Below are 16,512 nucleotides of genomic sequence, written 5' to 3' on the forward strand. Positions count from 1 at the left end.
ACATGGGTTTTGAGCAAAATCGATGTTGTAAAAGCACTTCCTACATTGGTTGTATCGGTTGCATCCATAACCGATGTAGAAATTAAATGCATTTTTTTAATATTTATTTTGTTTCACAATGAACCCAACCTATAAATTCAAAATAATAAATCATTAGACATGTGTGAGATTGATTATCAAGTTAGATAGATGATAGTGAGATTGATTATCAGGTTGTCTTTCCATCAAGTTATACATGTGTGGTAAAATTAGTTAGATTGATTAATCCAAAAGAATAAATCATTAGACACAATTTTAAACAATTTTCACTAAACAATTTACAATTACTACTAACAAAATAAGTTCTTATTTTAGTCTTTTTCAATTCTGCCTCCACTGCAGCATTCTTATTGTTCTCCGATGCTGAAATGGCTGAAAGCTTTTTGTGAGACTTGTTCATCAAGTTCATATAAATTAATAAAAAAAAAGAAGGAAAAAAATTCTGTTAAATAACATCAATGAAACAAATGTCCTGATAAAATAATGAATGAGAAAATTGGTGATTTTTAAAAATTGATGATTTTAGTCCCGCCATTAAATTCCTAGCATTGATTGTTGAAATTCCTAAAGGCGGACCATTATGCTACAACAAGGAAAAAATCTATAAAAAAAATACCCAATCTGCTATAATCTAATCATGATTCAGATTTGATTACAATTTGATTCTGATGCACATTTTATAACAAAATAATATCAAATAAAGTAATTGCTCATGGTAGGATATGAAATCTCAAATATGTTTCTGGCTTTTGTTAAAAAGCTGCCACAAATGTTAAATTCCTAAAGACAAAGTTAGTCATAAAAAGGAAACCAATATGCTACAAATAAGGAACAAAATCAATCAAAAACTAAATAGTTAATCTACTATAATCTAATGGGGATTTAGATTTTATTACAATATGATTTTGATGCAGATTTTATGACAAAATAATATAATATTAAGTAATTACAAATGATAGGATCAATTTTAGGAGCTTTTGAACAAATTTTAAATGACAAAAACATATTAATATTCCATATCCACCACACTATGATAAACCAAAAACAATGAAATAAATTCTCAAACCAAAAACTAGAACACATCATACAAATTCCAATATACACAATGTACCAAATTTTGAAACCAGAAAAAGAAAATAATTATAAGTAGATAAAACTATAAATTGTCATTCATAATTATATGTAAGTAAAGTTTGAGCAGTTGTGATTTGTGAAGATTAGGAGTTTGTTTTAGTGTTAGCATATTGTTCCTTCAAGGGGATTGCCTTAACAGACATGAAGAGAAATCGAGCAGCTATTATCCAATAAATAGTGTTCTCTCTCTCTCTCTTTCTCTTATTTTTCCTTTGCTCAACATGGAGGATCTCTAATTTGCCATCATCCTCTAGTTCCCCTTGAATGCCAGACCTAGCTCTTTCTTTATAGAAGTTATAACCAATTTCTGAAACAATGTGCAAAACAAGTCAATCAATGTTGTCCAAAGATTTTTTAGAGGGTTGCTTGTGCATGAAGTTGAAGGGAATGGATGAGTTATGTATATTCATAAACAAATCCACATCGTCGGCATTAAACAGTACCTCCACTTCCTTAGGTTCTACAAATTTTTCATTAGCTACTAGCGAAACAACATTTTTATCTTGCAATATGTTATACAGACATTATTAGAATGCATAAATTCTAACATTGTATAAGACTTGGATTTCTTTACTTGTTTTAATGTTATATTATACAATATATGTTTCCCACCAATAATAAACAATAAAAAGGACATTAAGGTAAAAAAATCACACAAGTAGCATTTAAGTGAAGCGAAACTCAAGTAAACATATTTCTATCTTCAAGTCCTAACTTACTTGCACGTCTCTCTATGAATAATGAAATGCGACCAGCAAGGAACCTTTCTCTCAACTTGCTAGTCTTGATCAAAAAACAAAAATGAAAACCAAGATACATATATAATAGCACACTACACAATAGAAGTAGAACATAGATTCTTTTTTATGTTCTAGTCAAAACAAGAAACATAGTTGCAGAAAAATGGGAAAGAATATTTCAACATAACAGTGAGAAAGAACTTAGTAGCTTCCATCTTTAAAAATTGCTATGAAATTTTACGAAGTAGGACAACATGTACTAAGGTTCGTCATCACTGTAACAAAAATCACTTTCTTCTACAAAATTCCAATTGAGCTTCTTTCAAGACACCAAGGACTATCAACTGAGCCTCTTCACTACACTTCTTACTGATCTTCCCTTCTACATTTAGCTTACTACAAAAATTTTCATGTAATGGTTTGTTGGTTTTCTATGCCTATATGTTATATAGTGTCATATACTAGTGCAAGTGTTCCCTCAAGTATGGATCACTAGGGTCAGGAACGTTTAGATCTATCATGACCTAGAAAAAATGCATGGAAATGATATATATAGATATTAAAATAGTAAGATATGAAAAAATTGAATAGATAAAGAATGGAAGTAGGTACCGGAGTGAAGAAGGATCTCATATCGCCTCCATGAATTTGAACCTTAGGCTTAGTGGTTACTGAGGAAGGGAAAAACCCATGACCATTATAGACCTACTTATTGTTGTAGGAGATGGTGATTTTCACAATTGGAGTGAGATGATCCACTACATCTCTAGTCACCCTCCCAATAACAAGATGATATGAAGATATCATATTCATGGCCATGAAAGGTTAGTTGAAGAACTAGCCTCCGAAAGTGAGTGTGAAGTTGTGAGGAACAAAATGGTTAATGTTGCTTTTAAGGCCTTGATGTGTGTAAATATGAAGCATAAACAAAATAGCATTGATCCCCCAATATACTTAAAATTAGGAGTCATAGATGAACATTATGAAAAGAGGAATTTTACCCAAAAATAACATCGAGTTTTATGAGACTTTTTATGCATTTTCAACATAAGTTTTTTGGCACTTTGACTATACTTTATAAGAACAATATTTATAATTACTTCTAAATGAACCAATAGGATCTAGTACTAGGATGTGTAAACTTACTTGCGGCACATCAAAGATAGCTCAACAATAACAACACGAAGCCTTAAAACAAGATGCAATGTTGACTCTGCAGAATATAGAAATATTAAAAATAAGGGATCACATTTTAAACCAAGTTATTGACCATAATTAACAAGATTTAGGTTTTGGTGTGGTGTTCTCAGCCAAGCAAATAAAACAATTTAATAAAGCAAAAAAGAAAAGCTATGCAAACCTCTGGCATTTTCTAAAGCATAATCATCGGTTCAAAAATAATAACTGGTAGTGTTTCCGTTGATGTTACATTTGAGCCAATATATTTCTAAATTTCTTGAGAATATTGGTAATTAAAGAGATTTCACTTCCATAAACATACAATTATCTTTAATAATTACTTGTAGCTCACATCCTTGATATATAAAACTGTCAAATATTACTTTGGAAAATAGATCTTGATTAAAAGTCTTGCTAGTATGGTGTTAGAGCTTAGAACTAAGAACAAGTACATGGAGCAAAAATTCTCTTTTCCAACCATTTTAGTATTTTGAAATAACACTATAATAACAAATATAAAAGCAATACAAATATAAAACTAAGTAACAATTTTACATGGTCAAGGTTGTCTTCAATAAGATATCTTTATCATTTTAGTTTGGTTTTTAGAAACTAAAACTTTTAAAAACCTTTCAGCTCTCAATACTTCTCTCTAAGTCATATCTAGGTGGATCAAACAACTGTAATGGGAGTTTAATCACTCATTATGCAACAATTTATTTTAAAACTATATAGAATTTAATCACCCCTTTTATCAACTTTTAGCTTAAGGCCAACTAACTCAAATTATTGTCAAGTGGATTACCACCTACAATATCTTTTATTAGGTCTTATTTTGAGATAACAAGTATATGTGTCTCAAGATTTAAATTCCAATTATACAGCACATCAATTCAAGATATCTCTAGTTAGCTATTAGTTCTCTTCACTAGTTCTTAGCTTGGCTAAACTAACCAAATTTTCTTAAATCCACTTTTCTATCATATATACTTTATTTCTTTTTTTATGTTCCATTATGTGTACATTGTCTTGTTTTCAAACCTTTATAAGTGTAGATTATGCAGTAAAGAAGGTTCATGCACTATATTGTACTCAAATCTCCAAAAATATAACTCATGCAATAAAGAAGGAAAAAAATTAGTTATTAACTCGTGCAGAGAAGAAAATGTAAAGCATAGACACATACACAATTACACACACATGTTTACTTACACAGTATAGCATACAGACACAACTACTTGTTGGATGTAGAAGTTCATCATGTCTACTACCAAATCCTTTATCATGAACATGTGCGACATCGGTGTTATTGTCAGTGAGGCACGCGGGGTTGTTCTAATTGTCGATGTTATTATCGGCGAGGCACGCGGGTTTGATCAGTACACTGGGCACAAGAAGCAGAACATGTGACACAAGTGACAGATCCTGTTTTCGATCTTGATGAGCGTGTTAAGGACCATGGGCCTGCACAAATCATAGATTCCACCACACATTGTCTTTACTCAAGAAAAGGACACCATTGTTGACTCAAGAAAAAGTAACTAAGAGAATGTGAACTGGGTTTGGGGATTTTGATGAAGAGGTTTGTGAAGTTTAGGGATTTCAACGAGTAGGTATAAGATCTGATGAGATGAAGAAAAAGGGATCTTAGGAGAAAATGTGAAAGGGAGAAATTTGGGGGAGAGATGAAATGATTTTACAGTGTGAGGGGTGGATTTGAGGAGAAGTTTAGGCTTCAGAAATAAAGACAAATGAGCAAAGTGAGCAATTGATTGAATGGGAGAAGGTTTTAGAAAAAGCACAACATAGATTTTTCTAATAATCGTTGTTAATGTGAATTGAACGACATCGATTATGCTCAAAACTGATGTTAACGAGCACTAAACAACATCGGTTTTGACAAAATCAATGTTAATGAAGTCCATTTATTTAAAAAAATGTCACCACACATAATTTAATATCAGTTTTGCATATAACCGATGTTAAATTGGTGATTTTGAATGCATATTTTCTAGTAATGTAGTTCCCATTGCTAGTTTCTAGTTCATGTAGTTATTGTGAGGACTCAAATAATTTTTTGTAGGAATTACCTCACGAGTAGTATGAGTTGTCATCCAAGCCATTTTCATTCTCTGTAACTTAACCCAAATATCTTGTTTTCTCCAAAGTTGACGATGAAAAACATGATGATTATGTCGCTACCAAAGAATGTACAGTATCATTCCAAACCGTAAAGGCCATCTACCTGGAAACCCTCTCCTACCTCTCAGGTTTATGGTCATCCATTCTTTTATATCATCTGCATAAAAAAAAGAGTTAGTAAAAAAAAGGTGTGGCCTCCTTCCAAATGGTCTAGGCATGTTGAAAATCCCTCATGCAATGAAAAGTTGTCTCCTTCTCATTCTCACACATTGGACAACTCCATGATTCTGTGAACCCCATTTCCCTCCTTGCTTCATTTGTAGCTAAAGCACCCTTTGCCATCTTCCACAACAAAACTCTTGATCTTTTAGCTCCCTCCCACCTCCAAATAATCCTAAATAACATAGTATTAGGAGAGTTTTCCAAATTAGCTACACAGTGGTATACATTCTTTACTTTAAAATTTCTATATGAGGATGATCTCCAAGCAACGTTCATCCCATTCACAACACAATTCTCCTGAAAAGCATCCCAAACATATTTGATACTAGACCAAAGATTTGATCCTCTCTTCTTCTTCTCAATAATATGCCAATGATCATCCCTACAAGCATACTTGGCTCTCACAACTTTTACCCACAAATGACTAGGTTTCATACACAATTCCCAAGCCACCTTTATCATAAAGGAATCATTAACATGCCTCTCCAAGCGCATTCCAATATCTTCATTCTCTTTGGGCTGATAGAGGTCCTTCCATGCCACCCAGTGCACCTTCTTCATAGATTCTGTATCCCCTATATGAAATTCCGACAAGTTTGGCCCAAATTGTCACAAACTGCCGTAGGCATGAATTTTGACTGCATGGTATACATAGGCAAGGCACTTCATAATTAGTTATAGATTTATACTTATTATAAGTTGCCTCATCAAAATAAATTATTGTAAAGTCAAGAGTTTAGTTTGATAGGTATCTTAGTGAATGTAACATGAATTTAGTCATTAAACAAGAATATTTAGCATTGGCTTGACCGACGCTAAATACCTGACAGGATGAAGCATACCAGGATAACGCCTCCTACTACAAGACAAACAAAAAGCACAAGGAGCCACCCAGGATGGCGGCACCTACTTCCTACATAGCAAAAATCACCCATTTTGGTAAATACTTTCTTGAGCAATCCATTATGGTAATTAGTTTTCATTTTTAATTCATTTTGGTAAAAATGTCGCCCTTTGTGCAATACTATTACAAAATCTCTCCTCCATATCTTTTAGGATTGCCATTAGGCCAAGCAGGTTGGGTCATGATTTCATGTGAGTCCCCTTTCATCTTTTTTCCATCGTGATTTGGGTGCTTAGTTAAGTGGAAACTTGAAAGAGTGCTAGATTGGTTGAAGGACTAAGTTGGGGCATTGTCTTTGGTGCTATTTTGGATAGAATCTGGTGGAGGCGTAATGAGTTCATTTTATGCCAAAATTGGATGACATCTTCTAGTGTTGTCGCTAATATTTGAGCTTTGCTAAAGGATATCAAGCTTGGTAAGGAGACTCAGAATAAGTTGCAAGTTGGTGAAAAGTCTACATATGATACTACTGGTGATGGTGGTCGCCACATGTGGGAGAACTACTTCAAACTTCACTGTGATGGTGCTTTTTTCTAACAGTTAGCATCAGTGGCTTATTGTGGAGTAGCAATGGTGAGTTCATCCAGACTTTTTCAAGAAGAATGAGCCACTGCTCAATCCTTGAGGCTAAGTTGTAGGCTATCTTGTTTGGAATACGTATGGTTGTTGTTGTAGGAATTAAAAACTTGGTCATTTATAATGACAGTCTTGACGTTGTTAAATTGTTGATGATAAATCATCTCATTCTTCTCTTTTCAATGAGCTTGCAAATGAAATAACTGGAGGATGGATTCAAGAGCTGTGAGTTCTATCATGTCCACCGTTAGATGAATTACCTACCTGACTTTTTTGCTAAACATGGCATATCTTTAGCTATTGATTGTATTTATTTTCATGCTATGCCTTCTTTTGTGTCAAACTCCTTTTTAGAGTATGTTTATGTAAGTGATTCCCAAGTGAGTTTTAAATAATCTTGGGTTTCGGGTGCTCCTTGCCCAACCCAATCCAGGATAAATAAATAAATAAAGGTAATTACCCATTTTGGTGTGCATATTTTCTATTTCTAAATTACCTTTCAATATATAACTACTTCCATTTCTTTCATGAACGTTCAAAATATAATTATTGTCATTTTGTTCTTCAACTCCTTTTTTTTTCTACTTTTTATTTTAAAAAATACATATAGAGGCACAAAGTGCTTCTCTTTCACCTAGTTACTATTATTACTAAAGGAATAGAGACATCTCTCTCTAGACTTTTTAAATAATAAATATATAAAAATAAAAGTTAATACAATTAATAAAAAAATGGCATAATAAAAAAAGCTAACAATATAAAAGTAGTGAAAAGTTATTGTAGGTTAGAAGAAAAATTTGAAAGTTTAAGAAGTGATTTATGGATAAAATTGTCCAAATAAATATGATCATCAAATGGGAGATATTCTCTTTATTATTAGTATAGAAGTATACATTATGAGACAAAGATTACAAAGTGGTAGTGTAAAAAGTTTTATACTGTTACCCAATCATAAACCACCATGTATGGTGAGATTGTTAACTTTTATGATGATAATTACTTAAAAAAGTTATATCAACGATAATTTGTGATTGAATGATAATATAAGATTATTATTTTACACTGTGAGTGCATGACATTAAACTCTTAAATTATTATTATTATTTATACTTGCTATTATACATGATCGTTTAAAGAATTTAATAGTCATATACTCCCTATGTCTCTACTCCCTAATTATGAGATCATTCCATCTCATTTATGTCTCTTAAGAAAAGTGGTTAATTTAATTAATTATGTTAAATATATCAATTAGTTGTACTATTATTTCAAAATTATTTTTTCTTATCTCTCTATCTACTTAATTGTTTCTCATCAATTTTTTGAGAAAGAAGAATTAAGTAAGATTATTTAAAAGAAAAAAATAATTAATATATATATAATTATTTTTTTATTCATAAGAATTAAACAAAGAGATTTATAGCTAGATCCCCTTAATACACATTTAGAAATTTGAGAAGGGTCTTATAAAAGAAAAAAAAATCAGAAAAAAAATCTTATAATTAAGAATAATATTATTTAACATTTTTATCCAATCACAAACCATTATTAATATGCCATTTAAAATAATTACGATAGAAATTAACACACTTATTGTGAATTATGATGATATAATGATGTAAAATTCTTTTACATTTTCATAATATAACCTAATTACACTTATTTAAAATGTGTTGGCCCATCCCACTTTAACAAATCCATTTTTTAAAATAAAATTAATGTTATACAGAAAACTTCTTTTTTCGGAATATACAAAAAACTTCTATTAAACAAAAACGAATTTGAAAAAACCGAAATTATTGCAACTAAAAATTAATTCGAAAGGCCAAATTATGAAACCAAAAAATTAAAAAAAAAAGTGAAATTTGTTTAAAAAAATATTTGGACTAATATTTAAATTAAAGTATATATATATATATATATATATATATATATATATATATATATATATATATATATATATATATATATATATATATATATATATATATTTCCATTCCATATTTTTATAAAAGAGGGAAGCTCGTCCCAAATACTGTTTTTGCCTCTGCTGTGGGTTCTTTCTCAATTCTCAGATCTCACTCAGTTCCTTCGCCGGAGCCATAGTTTTTTATTCCCCCACCACCGTGATTCGTCTCCCTAATCTTCTATTAACTTCGAGGTTTCTTCTTCTTCTTCTTCTCCTTCGACCATATTCACAGATTTTTAATTCCACTTTTCTCTATCAATTCATAATTATATTCAAAATCTGCTCTTTTTTCTCCATACCCATTATCGCTCGTGCCGATTTTCTCTCCCTTTGGCTTTTATAGCTTGAAACTTTTCACTCTCTTTCTTATTGGGTCGTTTTCAAAATCACATGCAACTCCGAATTTCATTGCCCTTTCTTTTATATGGATTCTGAATCTACGGTTATTTTGGTGTATAATTGCGTTGCTGATAGCGTTTCAAATCATTTATATAAATGAAAATTTCTGTTCAAATTGTTAATATATGGAATTGGATAAAATTGGGTCTTCTCTGTCATTCATGCTTGGTATTTTCTTTCTTTCAACCTTATGATGCATTTGGTTATTGTTAATGATTTGTTAATTTTTATGTATTATGGTGTGGCAATCTGTGTCTAAAATGGGTCTCGAGTAGTATTTGGAAATAGTGGGTTTTTGTGTGAAGAGGGTTTGCTTAGTTATGTATTATGTTATGTTGATGATGTTGATTTTATGTGCACATTGAAGAATTTTTCTGATTGGCTGTGTTTCTTTTTCTTTCGTGTGTGTGTGGTGGTGGCAGTGAGAATGTATGGTAATGTTGGATCCCAACCGGGGGTACAGCAGTCTCAAACAAGTTTGCCTCCAAATCCTTTTGGGAGTGCGTTTAATGTTGCTGGTTCAGGACTCATTCGAGGTGGATTGGGTGCGTATGGAGGGAAAATATTAGGATCGAGCTCTGAGTATGTCCAAAGCAATGTAAGACTAAGTAACATTGTAAAATTTTTGCCCAATGATTTAATTTTCCATATGGTTCATGATAATTCTTGATTGAAGCTTTGGTTTTTAACTGTGTTGAATAATGTCGTGTGATCCATGTAGTCGATCTCACTTAGTGGCATAACCTCTCAAAAACAAATTCAATCCCTGTTTCTAAGCTGTTGGTATATCATCTTAGCAATACTTATCTATTGATTTTCAGAAACTATTGCTGTGTGCACAACTTCACACTTTAGTGTTTGGAGTTCTTTTTTAATCTTATGAATAAAATTTGAAAATTTTCCATGGTTTACTTTTAAAATGTAGTTCATAGATGGCATGTGCGCTCACCTTCTATCTTGACAATATATCCCCATCAAGTTAGGCTTGACTGATTATAGAGGGGATACTAATGCAGCTGAAAAATGTTATTAAATAGCTTAATGGACCTTGATTTGCTAGGTATCATTATCTCGAGTATAGATAGTCTCACAAGATGTTAATACAAGATTTTCATTTTTAAATTAATCTTCTCTATATAATTACAGATAAGTCGGTATTTCTCTGATCCCCAATACTACTTCCAAGTGAATGACCAGTATGTTAAGAACAAATTGAAGGTGGTTTTGTTGCCATTCCTGCATAGGGTAAGCAGTAATGTTACAATTTTATGCATTTCTCCGTAAATTTTCATTTGATTATCTTATTTTATCTTCATGCTGATTTTTTCTTTCCTGGTTCAGGGTCATTGGACTAGAATTACTGAGCCAGTGGGGGGTAGGCTTTCCTATAAGCCACCAATTTATGACATAAATGCACCAGACCTTTACATTCCGTTAATGGCATTTGGTACCTATGTCATTCTTGCTGGCCTCTCATTGGGTCTTCACAGAAAGTAAGTACTGTCATGTGTTCTACTTATTCTTCTCAAATTTATAGTTAGAAATGTTGCTCCTCATTGTCCTGTTCATACTTGTTTTCTTGAATTGCCATGGATAGAATAACTATGTTGTCAATGTCAATTATATGCTATTGCCTTAGGAAGATATTTTAAAGGAATACAGAGAAATCTGTTTTCCTTCTTCTTATTGTCTCAAGTTTGTGCTGTGAGTCTTAATTGGTCTGTGATGAAGTGTTGGTAAATATTTATGTGAAGAGGATTAGTATGATGTGGGTGTCATAGGGAGGGGACTACAAATCGCCACCTGCCTTCTGCAATTAAATGCATGGTCCTCTATTAGCAGTGTTTAATGTTGGCAACTTTGTTGTAATAAGTTTTGGCATCAGTGTGATCTGTGTTTATTTCTACTCCCCTTCATTTTTTTTCATTCATTGGATGCTCAAGTTTTTTCAGTTTCAATTTTTTTTGTAAAATATGATTTTATGTTGTATTTCCTACTGATAACAGAAAAGCTGCTAGTACTTTATTGGAAGCCAGAGAAGTCTTGAGCTTCTTAGATGTTACAAAGATTGCTAACTATATTCTCATTGTGGTTGTTATTTTTTCAATTTTCACAGTTTGGATTTTAGCAAGCTACACTTAAAATTATGTTTAGTTCATTTTACTCATTTTGATAGCTCCATTGTTTATTGAAGATGCTGTATTTTATGTCAGGTTTAGTCCAGAAGCTTTGAACTTGTTATTCATCAAGGGATTGCTCGGTTGGTTTATGCAAGCCGCACTACTTAAGGTGACACTGCTTTCATTGGGCAGTGGGGAAGCACCCCTTCTGGACATTATTGCGTATGCTGGGTATACTTTCACCGGCATATGTTTAGCTGTTCTTGGAAGAATAATATTGGGCTACTCCTACTACTTTCTGATGCCGTGGACCTGTTTATGCATGGGAGTTTTCTTGGTGAAAACAATGAAGAGAGTCCTTTTTGCAGAGGTCAGGAGTTATGACTCAAGCAGACACCACTATCTCTTGCTCTTTATTGCTTTGGTTCAGTTCCCATTGTTCACATGGCTTGGCAACATTACCATCAATTGGCTTTTGTAGGGTGATAGTTTTTACACTGTACTAGAAGCAATTCTTAGTGAAATTTTTTGGTTGTTGATGTTGGAGCATTGTAACATATGGACGTGTTATTTCCCATTGTTTTTATCTGTTGGTAAGTTTTCTAGAAATGCATAATTTCTGGCCTTACTCACATATGTGCTTAGTTTTCTTCATACATGATAATTGAAACATCATTCTTTTCTAAAAATATGTATACCACTGAAAACAATGTGATGTTGGATTTTTTTAGTTGTATCTGTATACCTTTATTTACTTTTGATTTGGTGTCTCTTACCCAATATCATACACTTTGCTGTTTAGCTTGTCTAGTAATCTTTGTTCTGCCAATGTTAAATGTATGACATGATTTCTGCTGTTTCGCTCCAAAACTCATTAGAAATGGATCCAGAGAATTTTTTTTTTTTTGCAAAGATTAAAGTAGGGCCTTAATCCCAGGAAAGTGAGTCACGCCTAATAAAGAATAACAAGTCTAGTTACATACCACTTACATGCATTACTCGTGCTAGTATTGGGTTGGGAACAATTTCTTTATTTGTGTATACTATGTGGATTGTTACTAGACTCAACTTACCAATATATTGGGATATTTGCACCAAATTAGCAGTCCTGCAATCTTTTATTTAATTGGGGGTGCTTTCTAGATGGATCATGTCTTTAGTAGAATATCAAGAACCAAAAAAAGAAAAATCTTGAGTAGAAATGAGGAGCAATAATTTGGCACAGGTTCATAGTAGTAAAAGTATCGAACACAAGTCTCCGTTGAGGGTGTGAACACCCAAAATGTACAACACTTGATTTAGATTGCAAATTTGAAGTTATATGGTTGAGTAATTCTAAATCCACTGGGGCATAAGATTGAACACAATTCATGAATATGCTCAATTTTTTGTGCTTCTGCAACTTTCAGCTACAATAAAGTGCTCATCATCATTATCATCTATCTTTCAGAATGAATTTTCATTCTTCATTTATTTAAGATCTCTCTTCATCCCTGAAATCATTTTTCTTCATTGAGAGAAAGGGAAGTTCTGAGGTACCTCTGGTTCCATGGCAAGCCTCCATCTTAGGACATTCTGTAATGGTTATGTCATGGCAAGATGGCAGCTCAAAATGGTAAGTGCTTGAATAGAAACATCTAAGGCGGCGATAAAGGGTTAACCATTGCAATCCTGGGAATGTAATCTTCACCTTGTTTGGTTCTTCAGATAGTTCCTTTTCCTCATTACTGGTGATCTCCTCTATCATCTCACATTCATGTACTGAAAGCTCTTGGAGTTGTGAGAAGCTTCTGGCCATGGAAGGAGAAAGCACACTTTTCAAACTAAGGCAGTGCCGAATCTTTAACCTTTTAAGGTTCATAAAGCCTAGGATTCCACCATGATTTTTTCATATGTCCATCAGTTTAGGAAGATTATACAGATGCATTTCTTGCTGATCATAATTGTATGGTGTTTTGGTATACCCTTCATCTCCATTTTCATCCACTACCTCTGATTCAAATATCTCAACTAGCGAACCGCAATCGTGTACCTTGAGTTGTTTTAGGTGCTGGAACCTATGCAACATGCTGGATGGAATGCAATTCAACAGTTTTTCACTACCTTAAACAACCAGTTCTGTATCACTTCTTAAGGAAGCAGGTGTTGATCATGCTCAATGCTTGTCATTGTCTCAGATGTTTGTAGTGCAACCTGCAATATATTGCTTCTTGTTAACAGAAACTGAACTAATGCTCCATTTTATAAATATTATCTTTTGGTGGTTAGTGATTGTGAAAGAAAAGCAAAAGTTAATTCTATCATCACATCTATTTTCCTTTTATTTATTTATTTATTTATTACTAATAACATCTTTGAGTATGTGATTACATATGAAGAATGCATGTACCTTCAAACCCTCATTAGCATGATAGATGGTCATATTAAGGTCTCCCATTATGTCAACATACTCATATGAACCTTTATATATATGTATAAGCCTTGCTGTTGTTACAGATCCATAGCAAAAGGTTGTCATGTTGAGACATTTTTCAACTATCATTTCTTCACAAGATGGGAGATCAATATTGAATGTTCCTGAGCTAAAACATTTGAGGTTGGGGACATAACAAAGCTCCAGCTTGTTCATAAGTGGAAATACAATATTTGATCCTTCTTTTTACTCACCTTCCTTAGTAGTTATTTCCTTCATCTTGTGGCAACTATACACTCTTGGGTGCCTAAATTGCACTAGGCTTCTAGCTATTGTTGGAGAGAACAAACTACACAAGTTGCCACAGTGTTCCACTTTTAAATTTCTTAGCTTCTGGAATCCTAGAACTCCATCATTGTTTCATTTTTAAATGGCTTCTATCTTATAGTGTATCTTGGCATGCACTTTCCTTACATCCACACCATGTGATTCAAACACCTCAACTAGTGAACCACAATTTTTTATTGAGTTCCTTTAGATTTTGAAATATGCATATCACATTAGAGGGAATAAGATTTAGCAGTTTTTGAAAACCTTCAACAGTCATGTGTTTTTCTTCAGTGAAGTATCTCTGTGTGCATTGGTACTGCATGATCCATCCAAATGTCTCTGATGTTTGAAAATCACATTCATGAGTAAATGAAACGATGCATCATGGTTAAAAAATAAAAGATAATCAGCCATTTAATAATTTTAGTGTGAAGTTTTTTTTTAACATAGAGACTATATCATGTGAATATATAATATTATAGTATGTATAGTCATATAATACTATATAGTGCACAATATTATATATTGGGGAGTGAGGGTGGTCCATAATATTGGCCTTGCTCATATAGGAATGTATATTCCAATAATTGCTTGTCTTTTTAATTTAGTAAAGAATCAACACTTATAAAGATAGAGATAGGGAATTTTACATACATGTCCTTTGCAAAATGGTACTGTAGCATTTAGATCTCCCATCCATATATTCCTGGTAATATTTCCAATTTCCATGGTGACTCTATCCAACTTTGGAGTGTATGAAGGCCCATAAGAGAATGTCTACATCACGTGGCAATTTTTCAGGAACACTTCATGCTATGATGGAAAATCAATGTCAGATAATCCCTGGCAGAAGGCCTTGAGTTTTTGTAGGTTTTCAAGTTTTAGACATTGCAAGCTGTGGAACACAATCTTAATCACATTCCCTCGTGTTTCTCTGTAGACATTATTTCCTCTATGTCCCTATGGCCACATATATCTAACTCTAGCAAACGCATAAGCTAGTTGTTGTTGAAGGGGAGAACAAACAACTGATTCTATTGCAGCCTCTTAATGCTACATATGTTAGAGTGGAAACAATGAAGTCATTTCTAAGTTGATCAAGTCTCATAGTTCTGTCTTCTCCATTACTTGTTCCCTACAAAAGGATAAGTGAAATAAAAATGTAAGTGGATCAAGTCTCATAAATTTGTTGCAGCTCGTTATATTGCTAGATATGTTAGATCAACATAATTGAATATGATTTTAATTTTTATGTACTATCCATGCAAAAAATTTATATTATAAAAAAAATCATGATATGTATGATTTTTAAAATAATCATTATTAAAGTTAATAATATCATATATGTCAATATGTAATTAAATGATAAGAATTATTTTTATCACATATGTTAATTTAATTATACTTTTATTCTCTTTAGCTTAATTGTATATTTTTTAAATTCTTTTTTAGTCAATTAAGTTGTGTTATTTTTAAGATTAGTCCTAAGTTAATTTTATACTACTCAAAATTTGAGATAACAATTGATAGAGTTTATTCCACTCATTGTACAAACATGAAGAAGAACAAGGAGTAATCAAACCAAAGAATTTAAAGTTTTCCACATAAACTCAAATGGAGTTATGCATGTTAGCTATGTTGCCTATGCATAATTGTTATTACAAAATTAGTTTTAGTAACAATTCTTGTCATTAGTTAACAATGAATTACGTACCTCATGGTTTTGATAGCCACTCATGGCAATTCCCAAAATATTGTGGTTCTGATCCATAAGGTCGATGGCTCAATGCAAGAGACTGTAGTTGAGCAAATAAAGCAATGCTATCTATTTTCTCTTCTGCTTTACCAAAAACAACTTCTAGCAGCCCACAATGAATAATGCTAATTCTCTTCAGATGATGAATTATCATGCACTTTGAGAGAATTTGGTTGAGGAAGAGATAGAGTTAAATCATCTTCTCCTTCTCTTTGGACTAGTTTTACCACCTTACAACTTGACATTTTTATTTCTTGCAATTTCACAAGGAGCTTTGCTATGGAATATGGGAATAGATATCGCAACTTGTGACAAGAATCTAAACTTAACATAGTGAGGTTGTTGAATGTAGGGACTCCAACCGGACTTGTTGGTACTTGTGCAGTTATCAACTTCATTAGAATGCTGGTTTTGTTCACGCAGGTATAAGACTTCTAATGAATCCCATCCTTTTACTTGCATTTGTTCCAAAAGTGGCGTGGGGGATACAATTTCTTCTTTGGTATATATATTGCTGACAGAAGGAACATCACCTTTCTCTGTTGATGAAGCCTCTGTTGATGAAGCTTGCATGGCCATTAGGAATAAT

General features: G+C 32.6%; 1 protein-coding gene across 1 annotated transcript; it reads left to right on the forward strand.

Moving 5' to 3' along the window:
* The first annotated feature begins 8,944 nt into the window (after positions 1 to 8,944).
* On the forward strand, positions 8,945 to 12,206 carry LOC114400779 (protein YIF1B-A-like). Its single transcript, XM_028363413.1, has 5 exons — positions 8,945 to 9,097; positions 9,727 to 9,902; positions 10,451 to 10,549; positions 10,646 to 10,797; positions 11,518 to 12,206. Exons 2-5 carry the CDS (start codon positions 9,732 to 9,734, stop codon positions 11,903 to 11,905), a joined length of 810 nt encoding a protein of 269 aa, XP_028219214.1. The 5' UTR covers positions 8,945 to 9,097; positions 9,727 to 9,731; the 3' UTR covers positions 11,906 to 12,206.
* Positions 12,207 to 16,512: the final 4,306 nt, after the last annotated feature.

Source organism: Glycine soja, chromosome 19 (assembly GCF_004193775.1).
Source record: "Glycine soja cultivar W05 chromosome 19, ASM419377v2, whole genome shotgun sequence".
Taxonomy (NCBI): Eukaryota; Viridiplantae; Streptophyta; class Magnoliopsida; order Fabales; family Fabaceae; genus Glycine; species Glycine soja.